The 25,515-nt window shown below is 43.0% G+C and overlaps 1 protein-coding gene across 6 annotated transcripts in view; it reads right to left on the bottom strand.

Moving 5' to 3' along the window:
• Positions 1-619: 619 nt before the first annotated feature.
• The window catches only part of ARFIP1 (ARF interacting protein 1), a 359,169-nt gene continuing 334,273 nt past the window's right edge, over positions 620-25,515 (bottom strand). For all 6 annotated transcript variants that reach the window (XM_069242703.1, XM_069242714.1, XM_069242723.1 and 3 more), the window contains one exon: positions 620-2,264. In XM_069242703.1, coding sequence (XP_069098804.1) covers positions 2,109-2,264 — 156 coding nt within the window. In that variant the 3' untranslated portion in view covers positions 620-2,108. The remainder of the gene's footprint in view (positions 2,265-25,515) is intronic.

The raw sequence follows: 25,515 nt of genomic DNA, 5'->3' as shown, positions 1-25,515 counted from the left end.
AATAGCAGACGGAAGGTTTCCTGTGAGATAAAATCTAGTATCAGGTCTTCATGCATTATACAAACATGCATACAGGATTGTGTACATATTGAAATAGGAGTATATATATCAGGGAACTGAAAACAAACATCTGGTTCTATCAAGGATTTTCTACAGACATATTAGAAAACCTACTCTTCACTTTTATACCTTATTTCCTTTCTTTCAAGATGTCTGTTTCGCAACGTTTTGTACCCCTTATGTACACCTAAGACTCAGCTATGAGACCATGCACCTGGGAGGAATAATCTCAAATAACTGAGTAACTCCACATGACGGCTCTTCATTGTGGGTCAGAGAGCAGTTTCATTCCACAGTAGCCACCTGTGCTCACACATTTCAGTGGGGCACTTGTCATTTGGGCAATCAGTGTACAAGAGCCGGGTGAATGACATGCAGCGCAACAAAATACATCTCAAGTATGCACATAGTAAACATGCACAAGGGTCACAACAAGAGTCGGATGGAGGGGACATGAGAATTCTCTGTTAAATTTGTGCTGGAACATTCCCACAACAGAAGAAGCTTCTTACTAGCAGCAAGAGAGTACTTTTCAGCCCAAAACGTTCAAGAACACACATTTTGCAGCACGTATTTTAATATGAATACAAAAGGTCACACTGGAGGTACAATTAAGGAATGTAAACAAACTAATATTACAAGAGTGATCCTGGCAGAATAATAGTAAGAACTCTGGCAGCATCTGAGGAAATATAACAAATGATTATCTAAGTAAGCTTTCGAGTTGTATTTATATTACATTGTGGATGATGAGCATTACAAACATATATTTAAACGAAAAAAGCCAAAAGCATTTAGAGAGACAGTACTGGAATCACAGAATTTATATAGTCGTAAATACTGTAAAAGTTATGTTATACTTCATTTGAACTAAAATAAAATATTGATCTAAAGAAATGGAACATGTGCAAATAATAAATCCTCCAAGTAGTTTAATTAAAAATACCCAACTAGGAAAAAAATATAACTTTCCACCGAATGGCAAACACCCCACTTTCGGATGAATTTAACATATTGCAATATATCAGCCACGTAAATTTGCCGCTGTCGAGGTACATCCTGCAGTTACAAGATAACTGGCCCCATTATTCTCCCACATAACAAATACAAGAATTGGAAGGCGACATTTAAACGTGATCTAAAAACGTGTATGCTAACTTTTGTACAATGTTTCTTCGGAACCTCTAAGATTCAAGAAAAGTTGAGCTAACGGTTAAAGGTTCCATTGGGCTCCTTTTTACACACCACTTTCAAATGGAACATCTCATAAAAGGCACATAAATGTGATTTAAGGCTACTGCGATTTAGTCCATTAACAGAAAATGGAATGTGGCTGCTGGTGGTCGACTCCTTCCCAATGAGATATCTGGAGTGCTATCAATTTTTTGAATGCAAAGGTGTTGAAATCAATAAGTGCGAGTCTTAACTGTTTCTGAAAACAAGTCTACTTCTTACAAGTCAAACTGACACTTCGATCAGCTGTTTAAAATGTTATCTACTGAGAATTAGTAAGACAACCATCAGTCTTTCTTAGCAGCCATTGTTACTTTCAGCGAGTGCTGCATAAAGATTTTAGAATATTACTTCTGAAAATAGCTTTTTCCTGGAATAAAATGACATGAAAGTCAAACATTTAAAGATGTTTAATGTTTGCAGTAAAAAGATCTAATGTTTATATAAATCATGTAAACCATCCCTTTGGAAAAAAGACCTAGCCACTATGGCGGCTAAAGACCACAGAAATCTTTTCAGTGCAAAACTACAATAAATTCTTTCAAACTACAGAGAAAGGTATCCTATTGCATTTACAAAATTCGAGTGTGCTAAACCTGAATTACAGAAATCAGGCTGGGTACACAAATGCATGTCTCTTCCCCTCGCCTCCAAATTCAAACGGTTTGATTGTTAGAGTATTACAAAATGGAAAATTAAAGCTTTTTGAGAAAAAAATCTCCATTTGGGTTTACCCACACCTCTTTCCCCTTGCATTCATTATATGTGTCGATCTTGGGCAGACAAAGGGTGATCGTTTGGAAGACCAAGTCGGTTTACTGTTCTTCCAGCCAGGATGGTGCGTCCCCTCCAGGAGTTTTCAGTTTGATGTGAAACTGTTTAAGTGTCTGTTCAAGCTGCTTCTGGTTCCCCGCAAAGTAGGCTGCAATGGCATTGTGGAAGAGGACGAGTTGATTGTGCAAAACTTTAACCTGTGGATTGAAAAATATCACGGATGAGACAGAAAGCTAACCTATGATGCAGCCAAAGAAAAATCGAGAAATAAAAGCAATGGCAAAGCCAATAGGTCTGGCTTCAGCAAGCTGGTGCGATGCCTATCTGTTTTTTTTTTTTATTGGAAGCATATGACAGACATAAAAAGAAACGTGCTGGATACCATATGCTTTGTAATGCAATTTTAAATGTAAAATACATTTACTGATTTTTACTAGCAATGTTTTCAACAAGCCGTTTAACTGTACCATGCATTTTATTATTGCTATTTGTGAGAGAGGCCAGAATAAATCGTCATATTAGTAAGCACTCAAATCACAGAAATGACAATGCTACAACTTCTCTTAATTACTTTATAACAAAAATGAAAAAAAGCGACAGAAAGGAGAATGTTACTTACCCATTAAGCATCTGTTTGTGGCATGTAGTGATGTAGATTCACATGCTCTACATACTGCCACCATCTAGTGTTGGGTCCAGGAGGTTGCAAGTTGTTTTTCTTCAAAAAGTCTTTCGAGCCACGAGGTATAGTGACTCCTTCTCTTGCTGGTAATGTGCATGGGCATCAATTCCATTGTTCGATTGTTTTCCCACAGGCGGCAATGAACGTAGTGTAGAGTAAAACATAATAGAAATTAAATGTTCATGCATATGAACATATATGAAAAGACTTTAACAGCAACAGGTGTCCGGGGAGGTGGGTGGGCGCATGTGAATCTACAGCACTACATGCCACAAACATATGCTTACTGGTTTCGGGTTGATGGCATGTGTGGCTGTAGATACGCATGCTCTGCATAGACTGTAAGGCAGTGTCTCCCGAAAGTGATGGCTAACCTGTAGGTGTTGCACTGTTTTGAAAAATAGTACGCAGGACTGCCTGACCTACATTAGCTTGTTGGGGTGCTAAAACATCAACACAATAATGTTTAGTAAAAGTGTGTGGTGTTGACCATGTAGCTCAGCCACAGGATTGTTATCTAAAAAGCCATAGATGCACCTTTCTTGCGAGTTGAATGTGCTCTAGGGGTTAGAGGTAGTGGCCTTTTGGCTTCTGCAGAACAAGTTTGGATACATTTAACAAGCCATCTTGCTATACTGGATTTGGTAATGTGGTGGAGAGAAGGCAACAGTAAGTTGTTTTGTTTTTCTAAAGATTTTAGTTCTATCAATGTAGAACATAAGCGCTCTTTTCACATCTAATGTGTGGACGGTTCTTTCAGCAACAGAATCAGGTTGCAGAAAAAGACTGCAATTCAATAGTTTGGTTCAGATGGAATTGAAATACCACTTTTGGTAAATATTTTTGGATAGGTACGAAGAACCACTGTATCCCTGTGTATTTAGAAACAAATGATCTTGAAAGGTTAGTGCCTGGAACTCACTCACATGTCTAAGAAGTGATCGTCACAAAAAAAAAAGCCATGCTCAACAATAGAAACTGTAAAGGACAGTGTAGTGGTTGAAAAGGTGAGCCCATGAGTCTAGTGAGCACCACATCAAGGTTCCAGGAAGGCACTGGAAGTAATCTTGGCTGTATCACTCTTAAGCCCGTCCATGAAAGTTTTAAATCCAGGGATTTTGAAAAGAGTGGAATGTTGTCTGTTCTGAAGGTAAGCAGCTAAACCTGCCAAGTGTAACCTTATGGAAGGGTATGCTAAGTCTGCTTTTGCAAATGAAGAAAATACAATATGATATTTTGCACTACCACTTTGAAGGGGGTCCCAGTTCAAACTGCAAGATTCAACTCCTTGGGATTTGGGTGCCTGATCTGACCATGGTTCTGAGTGAAAAGGTCCAGGTGGAGGGGAAGATTCTTGTGAGGAATTACCGACTGTTCTAGCAAAGTGGTGAACATTGGTTGTCTTGCCCATGTGGGTGCCACTAGCATCATTGTGAGAGATGTTTGCATGAGTTTCCGAACCAGAAACAGAAGGAAAGGGATAGGTGGAAAAGCTTAGGCAAATATCCCTGACTAGCTTATCCACAGAGCATTGCCCTTTGACTGAGGGTGTGGGATCCTGGAGGCAAAGTGTGGGCATTTTGCATTTTCTTTTGGTGCGAATAGGTCTATTTTCGGAAATCCCCACTTTTGAGAGTAGGGAAGTATGACTTGAGGGTGGAGTTCCCACTCATTGACTTGTTGCTGCATGCTGTTGAGGAGGTCGGCAAAACTGTTGTGTGTTCCTAGGAGGCGTTCTGCTAACAGGTAAATATTGTGGCAAAGGGCCCAGTGCCAAATTGTCTGATAGACGAGACAACTGTAGAGAATCTGTCCCCCTCGTTTTTGCACATAATGCATGGTTGTCATGTTGTCTGTGCATATGAGAAGTACTTTGTTGATGAGATGAATTATGAATGCTTGAGTGCCAGTTGGACAGTCAGAAACTCCAGATAGTTGATGTGTAAAGTTCGATGTGTATGATTCCAAAGACGGTGGACTGTGAGGTCCTGGAGATGAGCACCCCACCCAGTCTGAGAGTGGTCTATTGTCAGACTGAACTGTAGAACAGGGTCTAGGAAAGGCAGCCCCTTTAAAAGATTGGTTTTGTTTTACCACTGCAGGGAGGGATAGGTGTGGTTGTCTACCAACACTAGATCTTCAAGACGAATCTGTACCTGAGATCATTGGCATGAAACACATTCTTGCTACAGACACATGAAAAGACGGGAAAGTGGTATGATGGCAATGCAGGAAGACATCATTCCTAGAAGTCTCATGGCATTTTATTGTGACTGGGTGATTGGAAAGAAAATGTGAGCTGCATCTGGAAACATTTTATTCTTGCTGCATTTGGGTAGGCCATTCCTGTGTGTTGAGAACGGCCCCTAAATAGGGTTGTATCTGACGTGGATTTAGGTGTGCCTTTTGGAAATTGATTTTGAAGCCCAGTTGATGAAGCAAGTCTATTGAGACTTGAGGGTACTGGCTTTGATGAGCCAGTTTTCTAGGTGTGGGAAGACATGAATGTTCTGCCTGCGGAACTGAGCTGCGACAACTGAGAGGCATTCTGTGAACACCCTTGGTACTGCTGTGACCCCAAAAGGGAGCAATATGAATTGGTAGTGTTGCCCTGCTATCACAAATCTGAGGTATTTGTGATGTGCTGGGTGTATGGGAATGTGAAAGTAAGCATCCTTTACATCTAGCGCTGATAAAACAAAAATCGTCTTGTTGAAGCAGTGGAATTACATCTTGAAGCATGATTATGTGAAAATGTTCAGATATGATGTAATGATTTAAAGGCCTGAAATTTAGAATGGGTCTTAAGGAGCCATTCTTTTTGGGTATGAGAAAGTATAGTGAATACACTCCAGTTCCCAGGTGTCGCAGAGGAACTGGCTCTATGGCGCCTTTGGCTAGTAAAGCCTGCACTTCAAATTTGAGCAGAGTGAAAAGTTCCTGTGAAAGTCTGAAAGTGCAAAGGGGAATGTCTGGAAGTGTGGAATTGAGCTCCAGACAATAACCATGTTGGATAATATCCAACACCCATTTGTCTGTTGTGATATTCTGCCAGCGTTGGAGAAAAAGCTGAAGGTGTCCTCCTACAGGTGTCTGATAATTGGAGGGAAGGTGAAGTGAATCATTGCTTGGGAGCAGGGAAAGAGTTTCCAGGGGAGGTTGTTTTACCCCGGAGTTGGCTTTTGTGGTAGTATAATGAAATCTCCGGTGTATTTGTTTTGGAGACTGTTTTATATTGTGGCCTACAAAAAAGCACCATGGGAGGCAGGGGTTTAAAGCTCTCCCATGAACCTGACCACTTCATTATTCTTCTTCATCTTTTCAAGCGCCTGATCAACTTGAGGGCCAAAAAGTTTGCCTTTGTCAAATGGTATGTTTAAGATTATTTGCTGTACCTACTGTTTAAAACCGTAAATGAATAGCCACACATGTCTGCGTGAGGGGACACTAGTGTTTATAACTCTTGTCTGCTGAATCAAAGGCACAGCAAATAGAATTGTTGGAAATTAATTGACCTTCACTAACAATCTCTTGTCCCCTTTTCCTGTGCTCCTCTAGGAGGTACTGGAGAAGCGCCGCCATTTCGTCCCAGTGGGCACAATCGTATCTAGCAAGCAGCACTTGTGTATCGGTGATACACCAATGGTTAGCTGCCTGAGCAGCAACACGCTTGCCAGAAGAATGGATGAGCTTGATCCCCTTGTCAGGAGGAGAAGCATCATGAGCAGTTTGTGAGTTGGCTCTTTTCCTGGCATTAGATACGACCAAAGAATCTGCAGGTATCTGTCCCTTTATACAAACTAGAACCAATGGGGAACACTTATATGTTTTCCAAATGCAGAGTGATTATCCATGCCCTAGCAGGACCATGAAAGATATCTTCTCCATGCCTCATCATGCCTTTAAAAATGGGCAGATATTGTGTGTCCCTGTGAGATGGTGTGAGTGTCTCAAACAAAGTCATCATTGATTGTTTCTTTGTGAAGGGGCACCTGATGGTATGAGGCTGACCTGCCAATCAGTTCTTAAAAGGAAGAAGTATTGTCTGGTGGGGATTGTCTAGCTGGACAGACATCCAGGTTAGTATCTATGTCTGTGTCAACATTGTAAGGCGACCAAGGGTCTGTGTCTCGGTAAAAAGCCATATTATCATCCCCTGTGTCTTGAGTGTCATGTAAAGAGTGAGGTGAACCCTGTGGGGTGATGTCAAGAGGTTCATCTTGAGATGGAGGAGGTGAAGGAGAAGGTGGTGAAGTGATTGGTAGTGGGGATGTATGCAGAGGTGAGTGAAAATCAACAGTCTATATTAATTCTTTTTTGCTTGGTTGGAGGCGTAGGTGTGTCAACAACCTCTTCAAAAGTAAGTTGTCGTTTAGATGGTGTAGTGACAAAAGCTTTGACCAAGACTTGCTCTTTTAGGGGGCTCAATATGAAGCTGAGACTGCCTGGCCTGAAGTTGTTACTTCATTTTATAGAGGATAGGCTTGAGGGGAGTTGTTGAGTCCAAGGCTGCAGTTATTTTCAGCCATTAGGTGCAGAGATAGGCAATTTTTTTTTGGTGCCAAAACAGCGGATGCTGAGTGGGATGCAGACGTTTTTGGTGCCAAGACTGATGGTGTTCGGCTCGGTATTCAAGTGGAAGGTATAGTTTTACTTTTCGGAGCCGAGTTCGATGGCGGGCGTTCAAATGAGATTTTCGGTGCCTGCCATGGCTCGAAGGCAGTGGCAGTCTGACAGCCTTCACTTCTGTCCTGGAGGACTTTTTAGTCAGAGCAGGGGGACTTTTTCTCAGGGATAATTGAGCCGGAGGAATCAGTCGCATTTTGAGGACTTGCTGACTTCCAAGTCCGAATCCTCAATTGATAAGTCCTCTTCCTCAGCAGCCGAGGCCTCTTGAAGTTCTTGCTCCTGTTCCGGGTCGGAGATGGTATCTTAGAGCCTGAAAATATCCGGTGTCTTCAATTTCATACATCAGCATTTCTCAACGATGGGCTCTCTGATCTCAAAGGGTCTTCTGCAATCGGAAAGACTGACAGGCCTCGCAGTCCTCTTCTCTATATTGTGGCAACAGGCAGAGGCTGCAGACTTGGTGCAGGTCGCTCCACAGGAACTTTGCGTGGCACTTCATACAGAAACTGAAAGGAGTTTGAGAAAAATGGTGGCCCAAAGGGCCTCTATAAAAACCTGTTGATCCAATGGAGAGTTTCTTTGGTTACGGAACACAGAAGAAGGGAAATACGCGTTTGATGAACATTACCAACAAACTGAGAAGGTTTCCCAAACAGAAGAAGCCTAAAATACGGTCTTGAACTGAACACAGTGAAAAAAACGGCCAGACCAGACAGTGGAGGAAAACAATCTAACAATGGAGTTGATGCCCATGCGCATTGCCAGCAAGAGGAGGAGTCACAATACCTCGTGACTCAATAGACTTTAGTAAGAAAAACAACTTGTAACCTTCCGGACCCAACACTGGATGAAGGGAGTATGCAAAGCATGTGTATCTACAGCATTTATCACCATCTAACTTGACACCCGACTGCTGGCAAAGTAAACAGCCAGTACTGAAAGGTAGTGTGCTAAATAAATACTATTTACAAAAGCACTCTGAACCAAAGTTGTCTCTTAATTAAAATCAACTATTTTCAGGCAGATGTTAACAATGCAGATAGGCTATGTGCATGTCAAACTGAATGAAGCCAATGGGTAAACAGACTTCCCCACTACCCTATACCAGGTTGGGTGGAAGCTAACATGAAAATGACAACAGAAAAGATGAATGGATGAAGCCCACTGTTGAAAAAAGTGGTGTATCAATTTTTTTCACAGTAGTAAAGTTGAACAGCTGAAGCGGTCTCAAAAACCAGACAAAAATGTTCTAGGCAGGAAACTATCAAATTTACTTACAACAGAAATTGGATATTGAATAACAAGGATACTATTAAGAACTGGAGTAGGAATCAGCCACAATAGTATACGTCCCAATAACAACACATACAAGAATGTAACACAACAACAAGCATAAACCAAAAAATAAAATAATAATAATTGTGACAAAAGTTGTCCTGTTGAAAATACCTGAGCGCCGAAAGGCGACTCTGAGAGTTAAACACTCTTCACCGCAATCTGCAAGTCACGAGTTTGAATGTGGTGGGCAAGGCCCACTACCCTCCATTCATTCAAGGTCAGTCAACTGAGTGCCTTTAAACTGAGTAATATTAACACTATGCTATGTGCCAAAAAACCTGCAGATGAGCTAAATAAAAACAATTATGGTTGGTAAAGTTAATTGGAGGAATTGCTCTAGTTGCTTCCTCTTATGTGCCTTCACTCACCACACCCTGCCACTCCATGAATCGAAGACAATAAGGAGAGTTTGCTGGTGAATAACGCTTTTAAAAGAATCTGGTGAATGTGTTTCATTTTATTTCTTTAGAAACCTTTTTTTATATTTGGAAAGCGTTGGGATCTCCTTCCCCCCTTCACAGTGACAATCTAAAATTGTAGAGAGCATGTCAGTCTACTTAAGTAAGGTTGAATACAGTTAAACGGTGTAGGTTAGGTGTAACTATAGAAGTAACAACTAATCTCTTCTTTTTTCGTGTTAACAACTCTTGGAGCTCAGACCACTTAACACTTACACTGTACTCATAATCAAGACAAGAAATACCTGCGTTAATTACTCATTAAGACCGTTGACCTTTTTCACTTCAGTTCAGTGTAACAGACATTTCAGAGTTTGTGAATCACGGGCTAGCTATACTTGACTCAGTTATAAATATTTCAATGATTAAGTTATATCCAATAACGGGAACAAGCACTGGCAAAGCCAACAGATCGGGCCTGTAAAAGAGCTATTGCCTTTGCCATTGTGTTTTAGCCATGTTGAACATCAGCGTGGATGCTGTTCAGCATAGCTAAACGTTAGTGGCGTAGATGACGGCGAGTGGAGTGGCGTAGCGTGGAGTGGCATAGAGTTGAGTAGAGTGTCAGAGTAGAACGGAATGTTTTGAAGAATTGTGGAGCAGAGTGTTGCTGAGTGAAGGGGTACAGAGTGGAATAAAATGTTGTACAGTGGAATGTTGTAAAGTGGAGAAGAGTGTTGTGGAGTAGAGTAGTAGAGTGGAGTGAAGTGGTGTACAGAGGAGTGGAGTAAAGTGTTGTGAAGTGACATGCAGTATCAGAGTGGCGTGAGTAGAGTGTCAGAATGGAGAGGCGTAGAGTGTCACAGGGTGGAGCAGTGTGTCATAGGGCGGAGTAGAGTGGAGGGACGTATTGTGGAAAGGCGTGAAGTGAACTAAAGTTTTGTAGAGTGGAAGGGTAGCCAGTGGAGTGCATCCACTTCTCATTCACCAAGACCACTGTGTGCCACCACACCCTTCTCCCCCCTACAGAAACTGGGGCAATGTGTAGTCCAACTCACTGATGCATTCAGACATTTCCTACTACCAGACACCAAGGATGCTAACCCCTCGGCCTGCAACCTCCACCATTGGATCGCTGACTGCGCAAACACGCTAGCCCCCTTAAGGAAGCCTGCCAGCAACCAGCACCACAGGAAACCCAGTTGGTTCTCATCCGATCTCCAAGAATCGAAACACACCTGCAGACTAGAATGAAAGTGGAGAAACAGCAAGAGCATGACAGACTGCAAAGCCTACAAAGATGCAGTCACCTCACATCACCTGCGCATTAGATCCTACAGAAAGTCAGCCATTCAGGAGTGCATCAACACCAACGCACAGAACAGCAAGGAGCTCTTCACCATACTTAAGGAATTCACGAATACTGCACAGACACCACAGACACCTCCACCTCTTAGGACCTCTGCAACAACCTTGCCACCTTTTTCACCACAGAATACACTTGAAAACTCATGAGCTCTACACACTCAGAGGTACCCTCGGACCCAAGCCCACACTACATTTTTAACTGAGCCAGTGCAACCATCGCCCCCGAACTGTGTTTGAAAATCAACTGCTCCACTGAGCCCGTCACCTTCCCGGATGACTAGAAACATGCAGAGATTAACCCTCTACTGAAGAAACCCTCGGTTGACAAAGGATATGAAAAACTACAGACCAATCTCATTGCTCCCCTTCCTGGCCAAGGTAATCGAAATACCTATGAACACACAGCTCACGGAGTCCCTCGAGACAAACCACATCCTAGACCCATCCCAATCCGGATTCAGAAGCAACCATAGCACCGCGAATGTGCTCCTCGCAGCCACGGACAACATCCGCACCCTACTGGACCATGGAAAAACAGCTGCCCTCATCCTCCTCGACCTCTCCGCCACCTTCAACACTGTCTCCCACACCACCTTATGCACCAGACTACAGGACACAGGCATCTGCAGCAAGGCCTTGGGGTGGATCCGCTCTTTCCTTCCTGGAAGAACCCAGAGAGTGAGACTCCCACCATTCATCTCAAAACCAACAGAACCCAACTGTGGAGTCTCCCAGGGCTCCTCTCTGAGCCCAATCCTCTTTAACATCTACATGGCCCTGCTCGCCAATATCATCAGACACAATGGCCTCAACATTGTCTCCTACGCCAAGGACACACAGCTAATTCTATCCCTTACCAACAAACCATCAACAGCCAAGAGCAACTTCGACAATGGAATGAGAGCAGTCACCGACTGGATAAAAGACAGCTGCCTCAAGCTCAACTCGGACAAGACAGAGATCATCATACTGGGCCCCACACCCACCGCCTGGGTTGACTCCTGGTTGCCAACAGCCCTTGGAACCACCCCTGCCCCCACGGATCACGCATGCAACCTTGGCATCATTATTGACTCCTCGCTGTCCATGGCTGCCATGTCAACGCTGTCCCATCTTCATGCTTCCACACTTCATCTGCTGTGGAAGATCTTCAAGCGGATTCCCATTGAAACAAGACTGGTCAATCATGCACTCATTAGCAGCACATTCGACTACAGAGTGGCACTATCTAGTGTGAAGTGGCATAGTGTGGTGTGGAGTACAGTGTCAGAGTGGAGGGACATAAAGAGGAGGGGCACAGAGTGAAGTACAGTGCTGAACAGAAGAGTGGCATAGGGTGGAGTAGGCATGGCATGGTAGTGCACTGACATTACAGACAACACATTTTCAATGTAAATGACAATTACATTCACAGATTGTTTTACTGATAAAACTACACAGCGCACAAACAATAATGTGTGGACTTTGCAGCACCTACTGCACTGATTTGTTTAGCTCGTACTAAAATATTTGCTTCCATCGTATAACCAAATTACAAAAAAAGGGCTTAATTTGTGCTTTTGTAATTCTGATATATTCTGAAATATGTGCACAGTTCCATTAGACATTTAAAGTTTGTTATGTGCTAGAAAAAAAACTTTTCTTTCATCCATATTTGACAAGATTGTCACATAAATTCTCGTAATGCGAAGTCCGAGAACGAAAAGTAGACACCAAGCTCCCTAGGAAGACAGAGCCTGACTATTGACCTCTGCCTCTGACCACACAGCAAATGTGGCAAGATAAGAACAAAATCTAAAAGCCTGTTTACAGAAAGTGAGTTCTCGTGGAAGAATACAAGGAGCAATGGTGAACAAGGTTTGCTCCACTGGAGTGACAAAGACATGCTGGACAGCCTAAAACAAATAATGCCAGCAAACAGGAAGACCGGAAATGTGAGTTCCAAACCGCAAAGCCAGTGGTAAGCAATGGGTGGAATACATTCCCAAGGAAGCTTTCACTATGCCCACAAGTTTTTCACAGCCAAACAGCTGCACTGTTTTGCTCTGCTTTAACCTAAAAAGAATACTGTACTGAGTGAAACTCCCTGATGATAAAAGTTATTTAACTGAAGAATCAAACCACTTGTGTTAACATTAAAATAAACTTTTTTGAAGATTTCTGCTACATGAAGTAGACTTGACTTAGCAAAATTTGTTAGTTAAAGCATCAATCTTCTCTCTAGAAGATGTGGTGAGCTCCTAGTTGTACAGCTTCTAAAAAGGCAGTCAGCACAAAAGGAGCTGCAGTCACAGTAGTGACAGACACTGATCGATTAACCAAGTAACATCAATTGTTTCCAGTTGTTCACTGTATTTTTCCTATTTGGTGTTCCCTTATAATGATGGCCAACCACTTAAAGGGAGCATCACTTACCATCCTACAATACACTTTGCATGGTCTTGTAGTTACATTTATAAAAAGCTGCATACCTCTGACAAGGAACTGAAGCACACTGCCAATAGGTAGCACGCTACTCCTTGGGGTGCTGTGGGTGGAAGTCTGTTGTGTTGCCTGCATGAATCGTATTTTGATGTAGTGTGAGAGGACAAGGTTAGTGCTTTTACTGTATTATTTTCCTGCATATTAGCATGCGACAGAAGCACACAAGAAGCAAGGGAGGGCACACTGAATCATGAGAATTGGTGTTGGGAGGTAAGCCAAGTATGTGTGTTACACTGCGGACTATAGGGGTTGTGTGTCACGCGTGAAGGGCAGTAAAAGCTCAAGCATTAGTAGAGTGAAACAGATGAGCAATTATTGTGGCCCAGGAAAGGAATTGGCCCAGACTGAGACTTTTAGTTGAGTCTTCAACAGATTAAATGTAGCAATTTCCCTTATCAAACTATACTTTACCCTAATAGTGATGTAAATATAAACGTGGGCAGAACCAGAACACATTTCATTTGAGGCTGGTCTGTTAAGTCCAACCAGGTACAACACAGACTGGCCAATAGTAATGGGAATTATATGAAAATGACCAGTGTTTATTATGAGGGTTAATCCAGGAGCAAAAGACAAGAACTCCAAAGCTGACTGGGAGGGTGCCACGCAACCAGAGGAAGTAAGCCCTGAAGGCGCTGATGGGGTACCTGCCAGTTTGTCAATACTGACGGTTACAGTTTGCGCCAGCAATTGTTTTTAAGCAATGTCAGCAGAACAGGCAAGGTTTATATCAATTACATCATGTAGCAATAGTCTTTCAGCTAATTACACCCCATAACGCTGACAGCATATATATATATATATATATATATATATATATAGAGAGAGAGAGAGACAAATGTCAGATAGGATGCAAGTAACTTACATAGTGTAATAATAGTACTAGAATTACATTTGTGAAATTAGTGCCATTTACACAACTGAGCGAGGTCATGTTGGGATGGGAAAGTCCTCTGAATGGATAAGACGTGTACCCCTACCCTGAGTGTCCAAATGTCCTGTTGTCTGGATCCCTGCGGATTTTTTGTCATAGGCAAACACGGATCATGTGCACTATGATATAAGCCTGTCTCACGGATTGCATTCTTGTTAGACTGGGAGTGGCACTCAAAGCACTACTATCAAAGTGGGGCAATGCTACCGCCTTCACCAGGAGGTAAGCAGGACAAGTGCAGTGGTAGCAGCATACTGTGTTGTGATGAGTAGAAGTGAACAAGGCCTTTTCAATGTGTCACTAGATCAGGCGTACTGATTTTTTTTTAAAGTTCAGCTGCTATGTGCTTAAACTAACCCTTTTCACACATCAGGCAGATGAGAGATGCTGCTCTGCGCAGGAGTAGTGACTTTGCATTAGTTGTGTGTATGCCTAGGATGGGTAGAGTAAAAGCAAGGAGCAGAACTGTGCAGTACGTGTATAGTTAGTATATGTGCTGGAGGTATGTATGCTTGAGAAGAATACAGTACATGAGAGATGTAGTGCTGTGCAGTGCATGTGTGGATAAAACATGTGATGGGTTTATGTGTGCTTGCGTGTACTACAATGCATGAGGGGTGAAGTGCTGTGCAGCAAGCACCTAGTGAGTGTGTGTGCTGGCAGCATGTGCGTCTGTAAAGACCACACCCTGTTAATGACAGAAAAGATTCAGTGCTGAACAGCGCACGCAGACCGAGTACATCTGATGAAGGCAAGTGTACATGTGAGGCTACAATACACAGAGATGTTAGTGATGAACAGAAACTGTGCTATGAATGTACACTGAATGAGTGTGCCTCCAATGGTACACTGTATGGAGGACTCTGGGTTCCATTTTTAGAAGCCCAGGCCTACTGCCTGGTTACACTTTGAGAAGGAGAGGAATCCCCACAGACAGATCTGTGATTTGCTGCATTACTGTGAGCTGGGTGGGGACACATTGGAGAATTGAGAGACTCCCTTTACATCTCTAAAGGCTGCTCTTTGATTCAGGGACAGATCACAAGCAGGGGGCCTGGATACATCTCAGGAAGGGAGATGGGGCTGATAGGAGAATCATAAAGAGCAGGGCGGGAGCTCTGGCATTAACCCTTTGATTCACATATCAATGTGGCTGACATCCAGGTGTAAACTAGTCACTTCCATGAATTATACTGTGGACAATCGACTATGGGGTCATGCCTGCTGTGACAGACCTCTTTCATGAAGGAAGATGAAAAGGAGTAGAGCCCACTTCAAAAGAAGCAGAACCCCAATATAAAACGTCAATGACCCAGACCCTAAATTACATTTGGCTTGAAAAGATCTATAAGAAGGGGAAGCTGAGCCCCCAAGAATGTGTCATCTGCCAAGCAGCCAGAAGGGCTGTGTGAGAACGGAAATCTCTGCAAAACTTGGACTGGGGGACAAGGCCTGCTAGTCTCCCTGCTGGGTGTGGGAACATCACCCAGGGAAACCAAGACCACCTGCTTTGAACCCCCAGCCCTGACTGCTTGCCAAGACCAGTGTGCCCTATGAGGAAGAAGAGAGGGTTGGAGGGAGCAAGGTCCTGTGGGGAGCCCTACTGTGAGGAATCCCTGTGAGGATTCTGCTGAACACTAATTGGGCCGTCGCCTCTGTGCCTGATTGTTTTCGGCAACCCCTGTATGTCCGAAGTGCCACCATAGACTGAACTGTGTGCTGAACGCCGTGTGGGTCTTGCTATACCTGTACTGCTGCTCTGAGATGACCCAGTATGCCAGAGGGGGGTCACCAGTAAAGTACTTCCAGGGGTGCCAGGACTTGTGACTGCCCCATCCATGGCACTGTGGTTGGAAGAGCCTGCGTCCGTATCACTATGTACTGCGGCAAACCAATATGCCAGGGTGGGCTGCCAGTACCAATGATGCCAAAGGGTTTGGGCCGCCACCCAAAGTGTTGGATCTATGCTGCGAGGGAACTGCCCCCGGCTCATCGCTGAGGAATGCTGGAAATGCAGTGGATGATGTTGCATTCTCACTGGCACCAGTCGGGAGCTAAAGAAAGGCTATCCTATCCCCACTGAACCAAGTCATCTTATTGCTTCTTTGCGAGCAGACCGAGGGAAACAAGAGAACTCTGGCACGCCGCTCCAGAGAGAGTGCCTGCGCCCCTGGGTGCTGCTGCGAGCAGCCCCGACTATTCAAACTGAGCCAGACTCAAGGGTGTGTGTCTGAAGGGTCCCGCTGCATCACTGAACTTTTCTGTGCTGCGAGAGTGGGTAAGACAAGAACTGAGCCAGTTGGGTCCTGAGGGAACTAGCTGCAACACCACAGACACTTTAGACTAAGTTCCTAAAAGTTCAGAATGGAGAACTCTTGAGTAATGTCTAATAGTTTGCATTCCCTGATGAAGCCACCAGTGAATGGGGAATAACCCTGAGCATTTTACACGAAGAAGGGTGGGACAGGGATCTGACTGACAACTACTAGAGCGCCAACCTCAAGGGCACTGTGTTTCAATGCCTGTATGGAGTTAAAAATAAAATACTTCTTTTTCTTATAAAAGCAAGCATTTGGCTGGACAATGATTTATTGTTAGTTCTGTTTGCACTCCAAGTTATAAGTCGTGTTCACTGGCCTGTATTTACACCCCCTAAGGGAGACTTGACTGCTGGACCACACCTACAACAACAGACAACAGATAAATGATATAGTGCAGTGATAATCTACACATGTGCATATCTGATACTTATTAATGTTAGTGCGGTTATACTGCTGGGTAACATTGCTGGGGCTGTGAATGCAGGAATAGGTGGGTTTTGATGGTTCTCACCTTCATCGGACTACAGTTCCAGAGCTTTGTCTATTCTACTGGGCTGGTATTCAAATAACGTGCTTCCTCACATAGGCAGATATATTCCAGTCTAGTGCCCGTCTCGAGCTAAGTATGCTTTTCTGTGAATGTATTTCAGATTTGATAAAGATGTGAATACGCTACTGAAAGATGGCCTTTAGCTTCTGCCCTTTAATTGGAAGCCTAGACTGCATGCCCTGAAAAGGAGGATTAAATTAAAGTAGGAGAAGGTAAGCAAAGACAATAGCAAAGATGAGGGGCAAACCCTGTGACACCTCGAGGCAGAGCAGAGGCTAGAGTGCACTGAAGCCCATGACCTACAGGATATAATACTTGTGGAAGGTAAACATACAGAGGTTAAAATAGTTTACACCATGCTGAAGCATGGGCATAGAAGTGTGGGGGATAATGGGGATTTATACCCCCCAGATTTTGAAGCAGATGGGACATGGGGGACAAGCGCTGGGGGATGCATGGGACACAAATGTTCAGTCAAGACTTCCACTGTTCGCAGGGCCACTGGAGCTTGAAAAAGCTACCTATTATGGCCTGCTTTTGACCTGTTAACCTGCCTTCAGTCAGGTTCGGATTTAGGAGGGGGATTTTTGCCAGTGCCCGAGGACAAATTTCTGAGGCCAGATATAGATGGTTTTCTTTTCAGAGTTGTGGCAGGCTCCCCACCTAGTAAAAACTGATGACCGGACATTTTCATTCCATGTAGAATGACAATGATCAGTCCGAGCAGGCACAGCATGTAGTGCGCCTCCTCCTATCCGAGCAGAAAGACACAAAAGGGAGGCCTCTGCTGCTACTTATGAGTAGCACAGTTCACAACCCCCTGGCAAAGGGAAGTTTTGGAACTATAGAAAGAATTATTCTTTGAACACCAGAGTGGGTGGCCACCCCCACATTCATGCTGAGGTCAGGAGAGGAATTTTGTTATGTAACACATCTCAAATGCTGAAATAAGTTTTTTTTTTTAAATAAAAAGAAAGAAAAGAAAACCGGTCCCTTACCTGTCTATTTCAAGATTTACCCTTAATGAACGTGCACTGCCAAACAGATGCCCTGAGAAATGTGCTTGTGCCTTAGGGCTACAGCAGTATAGCCTTTCAATTACTTTAGTCCAACATTAGGCCGCAAAGAATGAAATCACTGGAATGTAAATGCTTTCTGCTGTGGTGTGTTGGCAGGGTCGGACTGGCCTGAAGCGCAATCTGGTACTGCCAGAAGGGGCCAACAAGTCAGTGTGTAGGCTGGATTTTTGGCTGTTTGTGGACAGTTTTATGGTATGGTGGGCTGTTCTTTACTGTTGGTTTGCCTGCTATTACCACAAACATTGCTTGTAGCAAGAGCACATTCATGCGGTCTGCCATAACCAGGGCCACTGGAATTATGCAACTGTGCAACCGTGGCGTTTTTCATAAAATTATGGATTTGACACATAGCCAATCATCTACTGCATAACCTGCAAATTGATAAAAATAGTTTCTAGCTCATACTGTTCTAATGTTACCGAAAAGACAGTAACACGTTTTGATGCGCAGTGGAAGCCTCTTTGCAAACGTTGACTAGTCATCTTTCTGTTGCTTATTGGTGTATTTTAAAACTGGTTATCAATCGGTATTAATGAGGCGCAACCAATGCTCAGACAGTGTTAACAAGAGTACAAATTTCAAAATAATGTAGTAATACTATCGAAAAATGTGCTGCATTACGCCAAATAATTTGCCTTTTCCTGTTGCATAATTTTCCCAACTTTGCACATAACCTCGCCCTCCCTTTATGTGTAATTCCAGTGGCGCTGGCCATACCTATGCAATGTGTCTTTATAAATTCAATCCTGCCCAGATTTGCAAATGTGGGCCACTATCTTAGCTACCCGATATGCTAACGGGGCCACTTTATTTTGGTGCATGGGCCTATTTTCTATCCCAGTCCAACCCTTCCGGAAGTACTTATGACCACCTTGCGGGCCACACAATGAGGCTGCTGTCACAAAGGTCCCTCCCAACTTTGTGCAAATGAAAACTATGGGAACTGTGATTCTGAGTACAATGGAGGTAGGATCAAAGATGTGACTACAAAGCCCCACCAGCACCCCCCTATTTCGGCAGCACCGAAGAAAACCAGACACCTTCTACCATATAACTTCTCTGGGCATCCCACTGCCCTTAAACAGCCCCTGCAAGACACATGCATTTTCTATCTACACAAGCCCAGGGCAAGCACCACTGCTCTTCAGCAACATTTGGAATGCAAGAACATGCAGATGGGCCCAAACAACCTCACTCTTTCCAAACACACACCATAGTGGTATGAAATGCTGCTACTTCTTTCCTGGTGCTCCACTTCATGATTCACAGACCTGACTGCCTCACTCCATTTGTAACAGATGTTTGAGCAACATGAGGTGCTGGCTTATCCGATTTCCCTGGCCTGTGAGAAAAAAGACCACAGAAAGGAGAAGATATACTATGTGTTTCAAGACTCCCAGCTCCAGGTAAGGATCAGACATTTTTAGGGGTCTCTCTCTTCCTCAGTTGCCTCTCTGCTTTGATCCATATTTGGTATGTTTTGTCTAGTATTCAAAAAGTCTTTGCAACCACTTCAGAGCACTTTGACACAATAAATGTGGATTATCAGCATGCAGTCATGCAAGTTAGATGTATTCTTCTGACCATGCATACAGTTTGGAGAGCTACCTGCTTCCCAAAATACATGTTGTATTTTATCTAAAAGAGAGGATGTGACAATATAACCAGATATACCAACCCTGGAACTGGTGAACCAGGTTCGAGTTTTGGTGTTGGCTCAACATCCTGTGATTCTGAGCAAATCATTTAATTTTCGGGTACCTACATTTTTAAACATAATTGGACCTTGTGTATTGTAACTGGTGCTCATGTAAAGCTCTCCAGTACCTTTGGGTCGAGTTCCCGCTATATAAAACTGCAAAACAGAAACCACAAGAGACCTGCCTCTACTTATGAATGTTTCCAGATATATTCTCACAGCCTCATAGAACTGAAGAGCTACAGGGGTTAATATTATACCAACTCAGCATCACTCACGTTATGAACTTCCAAGGGATGAAAAGCAGATCCTACAGAATCTCAAACCTGTGACCTCCATGTTGCATTCGCCCTTTGGCAGCAGATGCCTTGACTCCCATTTGCCGTATGTTAGGCTGTGTCTGATAAAACAGCATCTGAACTTTGTATAAAAATAACGTATTTTAATATCACTATTTCACTTCAAAACTCTGTGATTGTACAGGTTTATTCGAGCCAGCGGCGTAAAGAGCAGAGGCAAATTGTACTGGATCCCCTAGGCTGACCCTGTCCCCTCCAAGAAATTTAGTGACTCCTACGTCCCTGTGCTGAAGTCCTCTAAAAATGAAAGTTGAGCAGCAACTTTTCACAATAAATAGTGCACAAAGTGACCTTACATTTAGAGAAGTGCACTTCGGTTAATCTGGGGACAGCAGGCAGAGGTGGGGGTGGAGAGCGGAAGCAAGGGACAATAAAGTTTCCTTAGTGAGTCTCCACTAACTGAGAAATAGTCAAGGGAATGGGTTCAGACCCAGTTGACGCCTGAAGGCCGTGTCAAGAGGCAATTTTACCCCACGACCTCTAGAAGGACAAATCCGTGGGAAGCAAACGAAATGCAGACACAACAAACTTTATGCAATGCTGCAAATCCTAAAAACACGACCAGTCAGCAGCGAGTTTTCAGAGCCACACATTTCATATTTCTCAACCTTGAGAGCAGCGGGAACAGGTGCCAGTGGATAGTAGGAGCAAGCCACAAACTCTCGCGCGCACCTGGTAACCAAGCAAGATGTAAATTCACTGACCATCTGACGTGCGAGAACAGATTCCTAAATAAGGTTTAATGCCAGAATATTTAAGGATCGCAAAAATCGTTTTATTCGCATGAACATTTGAGGTGGTACGGTCCTGAGGAAAGATTTTTCAAAGGCTGTCTCGTAAATCCTTTAATGTTATCTGACTATACTCGAACAAATGGGGAAAAAAAACTTTTTACAAACAGACCATTCAGATTATCAGTCTCCTTCCGGGACTGGAGAGACGTTATCCGGCTCTCAAATGAAACGCTCTTCCCAAATTAAACTTTTACAAGTGCACGGCAAACATTTAAAAGACTGAATTTCTCGGTGGCCTCCCGCTCTGCTTCCCTTTAACAAAATGAATGAGAGGCTAGAACTGCAAAAGAAGGCATTGTATGACCGGCGGGGGTTGGTATTTAGTGAAGCACAAGTGTAGCAGGCCACTGGAGAGGCCCTATTATTATTTACAAATCCGCTTCGTGTCTAAAAGAAACCAATGGCTGTAGCATGGAGGTTTACAGCGGTTACACGAATCTAAGTGCGTCACGAGCGCGAACAGGTCTTTGAAACAGGGAACTGCAGCACTACCCCCAAATGCTCGTAAAACCCTTAAAGTCAGAACCTTCCCTGTCCAGGGAGCAGAGCAACCGGTGGCGAGCTTAATTCACACGCACATTTTAACCCCATATTAATGAAAAGCAAACGAACACAGCCAAAAAGTACACGTATTTGCAGTTCTGATACAAGGCGAGAACTAAAGCCTGGCATATAAAACACTAAACAAAGGGAAGCAATGTAAATTACGATGTATTCTACTTCCGGATCAGATTTTCTTTAAGGATAAACCAGAAGCTGGTTTACAAGGTTATTTTGCCCTCTTAGAAAATGGATGGCACCAAACGAGGGTAGAAGTAATATAATCAGGAACTTAAAACGTCATTCCTGAAAAAAACACACACACACACACACAAAAACATATTCATTGAAACAAACTAAGGTTAAAGTGAGGTTACAGTTAGGTAAAAATGTCATTTACAATTTCCTGTTTTAAAAGTACAAAAAACACTGGCATTCACCAGTTGTAGTTATCTCAAATAAATCCTGCCATGCATAGTTTTGCCATCAATGAATTAATTGCAAATGTTGCTGTGATATTTCAATGATGGCGTAGATATCATAAGTAATGTAATATTTGGGGTAATTAGAAGGGCATAGTGAGGGCACAACTTTAACAGCTGAATTTCAGTGGTTTTGTACATTTAAAACAGCATGTTTAACTGGCATTTTCACCAACTATAACATCATTTTAACCTTTGTTTTTTTTCCAGTGAGTGTCTAGGGTTTTAACATAATATTTGAATACTATAAGTAAAGCTGCAACCCTGGCCCGGGAAAGCCTATACCATGCTGTGCGCAGGGCGTAGGTCACTTAGAAGCAGCTAATTCCAGGTCACTCACAACCTTCTGACATACGTAGGTCCTGGCTGCACTCAAGTAGACTTACTGACTTTGCCAAAGAACTACAATACCAAAAACAAATAATCATTTGCAATGCAACGGGTCTCATACTTGCTCAAGTTACAGCTATTAGCGTTGTAAACTCCTAACCGGACTTTTCTTGCAACACAAATTAAAAGGAAAAAAACGCAGCACGATCGCGCTATGTAAAACCACAGCGCGATAGCGCTGCGTGGAAAATAAAAAGATAAAGTAGTCTGGAAACCATGCTAAAACATGGAGCCTAATATGTTTTCAGTAGTTTACCAGTGCTGTGTAGGTGGGCTAAACACCAGAAAAGGCATAACGTATGCATGCCTTTCACAAATGAAAGCAAAAGGATTTTAAAAGGCAAGCAAACGAACCAATGAAAGTGACTGACGTAACGTGGGTGTGGTTAGAAGCCCAAAGAGAGATTACAGCAGGGGACGGAGAGCTTTGCGCTCGCCCCTAAAAAGTTACCCAATTATTGTGTGTGTCCAAAATCACCAGTATTTTTAACCTCTTGAGTGTGGCACACTACCTCCCAGGTACGGGTCACGACCAGTGGCAGACACCAGGGAGGGGGTAGCAGGGCGGTCCTCTGTTGGGGCATTTTTTTTTTTTTAATAGTTGTATGGTTTCCCTGGAAAACCATACAGCTATTAAAAAACATATAGATCTATACATATGTAGAAATATATATATATATATATATATTTATAGATATATTTATTTAGATATGTATATATGTGTGTGTGTATATATATATATATATATATATATATATATATATATATATATATATATATATATACACAACGCGTTGCTTGGAGATACATATATATATATATATATATATATATATATATATATATATATATATATATATATATGTATCTCCAAGCAACGCGTTTCCTAAACACACAAACCACCTCGGCGTTGACTCAGCAACGTACCGCGACTCATTTTCTCACCCAGCGTGTTTATTTTCCATGCAGCAAAGAAAAAACCCGACACGTTTCGGGGCCTCTGCTCCTTGCTCACAGGTTACATATGTGCCATTATGAGGTGGTTCGGTGTTTAGGCAATGCGTTGCTTGGATGTGTAGGGTTCGCTACTCTGCCGCGGACCTGCCACTATCAAGAGGCTGGAACTTAGCGGATCAAAGATGATGTGTATGTATATATAGAGAGAGAGAGATCAAGATCACTTTTGTCAGTGCATGTGTGGTTTCCCTGGGGGCTGCGTTTGGCCCACAGAAAAACTACACCCACATATATAAGTGATTGTTAGCATATTTGAGTAAAATAATTTGTATATGTGGGCTATTTTCTTCTATAGAATTTCCAATTAATAATTGTAAATGCATTTATCATTTATTGGTGAAAATGTTTTAATAGGATCTTAGGGAACTGTCACCGTGTGGGGATGGAGGAACCACTCCATACTGCGTTATTGGATAAAAATGAAGGATTTTTATTGATGATAAGGTTTACAGGTAGGTTTGTTTCAGTCTTTGTGCAATTGGGTTTAGTTGGTGGGGTGTTCTTGAGGTTCAGTTCCTTCACTCGTCTCTCTCTTTCTCTCTCTGGTTCACAGGTCTTTCCCCGGGAAGCACATGTGGAGAGAAAAGAATAAGAACTGTAAGTGATCTTTTAATGTTATATTATTTCTTATACAATATCGCTACAATTCTTATCTTTCTGTTCCTGACACTGTTATGTTACTCTTCTTGTTTCAGTTTAGCCCGTACGTATCTGTGGTTTCTGTCATATTCTGAGTCTTAATCGGGTTTTGTTTATCTTTCTGTTTTCCTCTAGTATCCAGCCGTTTCTGTGCTTGGGTTTCGGCTGACTCATTTAAAGGTAACGGTAGTCTACTATGCCTTTTGGTAAGTTCTCGGGTTTCTCCCTCCTTCTCATTTGTTTCCCTCTTTCCCCTTCCTGTTTCCCCAGTGCTCGTGCCCTTAAGTTTCCTCGGTGTTTGTCTATTCCCACTCCCCGTATCCCCGTCACTCCACTCCGTTCCCCCCTCTTATTTACAGTCACTCAGGGACGTAGTCCCACGTACCTGAATGGCCACGCTTCTCCTGGAGCGTGGCGGGATGCTGCACTGTGTCCTCCTGGTCGCCTGGAACAGGGCCATCTTGGAATCGCCTCTCAGTGACTCTTCCGATACCCAGAGGGTACCTCTGCTGCTGGTTCACCGTCGAGTTCTTCTCGTCTCTCTCCTTTTCGCCTCTGAACACTGAAAGTGCTGACACAGGTTCCTTTGACCGACTGGCGTCCCGCCGCTGCGGAACGAACGACCAATCACCGGCAGCAGGACCAGGAAGCTTCGGGTCAGCAGTGGCAGAGTCAGCACCAGTGATAGCCATGTGCGGGCGTGCAGGTTCTAGCCCGTCACAGGAACCATATAATATATAATCTTACTAATGTTTGGAACTTTGACTTTTATCCAAGTACGTGGGCACAAAAATTGAGATTTCAAATCTAAGACTGTAACCTTACAAAATGGCCGCCCCTCTTGCACATTTCTTCTTAGCTATGATGTGAAAAGCAAAGAAGGACTATAGGATATAAATAATCTGGTGTAAAAATGTCTCCCAATGTCCAGTTGAAGGCTTTTGCCGAAACGTGTCGACATTTGGCTGGGACAGCGTGTGTTTGTCTTGTTCGTTGTAGGCATTTTTAAGATTTTGTATTGAGGAACTATTTTTGAAAGTTTTTCATTATTCACTCATTCACTATGTTTTTCATCATTTTTTGCCTTTATATGAACTTATTCAATAAAATGAAGCCAACGATTTTGTACATATGAGTGATTTTTATCCTCAACTTCACTCTCTACATTCCACGAGCTTTGGATATTGTGCAGCCTTTTGGTGTCTGATTCAGTTGCACCGCTTTTTTGTTATATATATATATATATATATCACTCCACGCCCCCAGTTACGTGAATTTATTAATGGGCTGGTGGGAGGAACAGGTATCGGAGTCCATGATAGAATTTGAGAGACATGTGATTTTGTGGTGTCGCTCTATCGATTACATTTTAGTGATTTGGAAAGGGAATGAGATGTCAGCGGTAAAGTTTGTACAGAAATTGAATGAGAATGAGTATAATTTGAGATTTACAGAGCATTTACATCCCAGCCATGTGGAATTTCTGGATGTAGAGGTTATAGCAAGTAAGGAGGGTTTAATCACAAAGCTACATAGAAAAGAGACAGCGGGTAATAGCCTCTTGGATGCTCGGAGCACACACCCTACAAATTTGATTTACAGCATCCCCTATGGGGAGCTATTAAGAGCTCGGAGGAATTGCGGTAACATGTCGGATTTCCATCATGAATGTGTTAGGATGTGTGAGAGATTTAAGGAGAGAGGTTATGGAACAAGGGTCATAGAACAAGCAAGAAGAAAAGTTG

This window comes from Pleurodeles waltl, chromosome 1_2, assembly GCF_031143425.1.
Source record: "Pleurodeles waltl isolate 20211129_DDA chromosome 1_2, aPleWal1.hap1.20221129, whole genome shotgun sequence".
Classification (NCBI taxonomy): domain Eukaryota; kingdom Metazoa; phylum Chordata; class Amphibia; order Caudata; family Salamandridae; genus Pleurodeles; species Pleurodeles waltl.
Note: the sequence above shows the minus strand (reverse complement) of the source record. Positions and strands in the feature narration are given on the sequence as shown.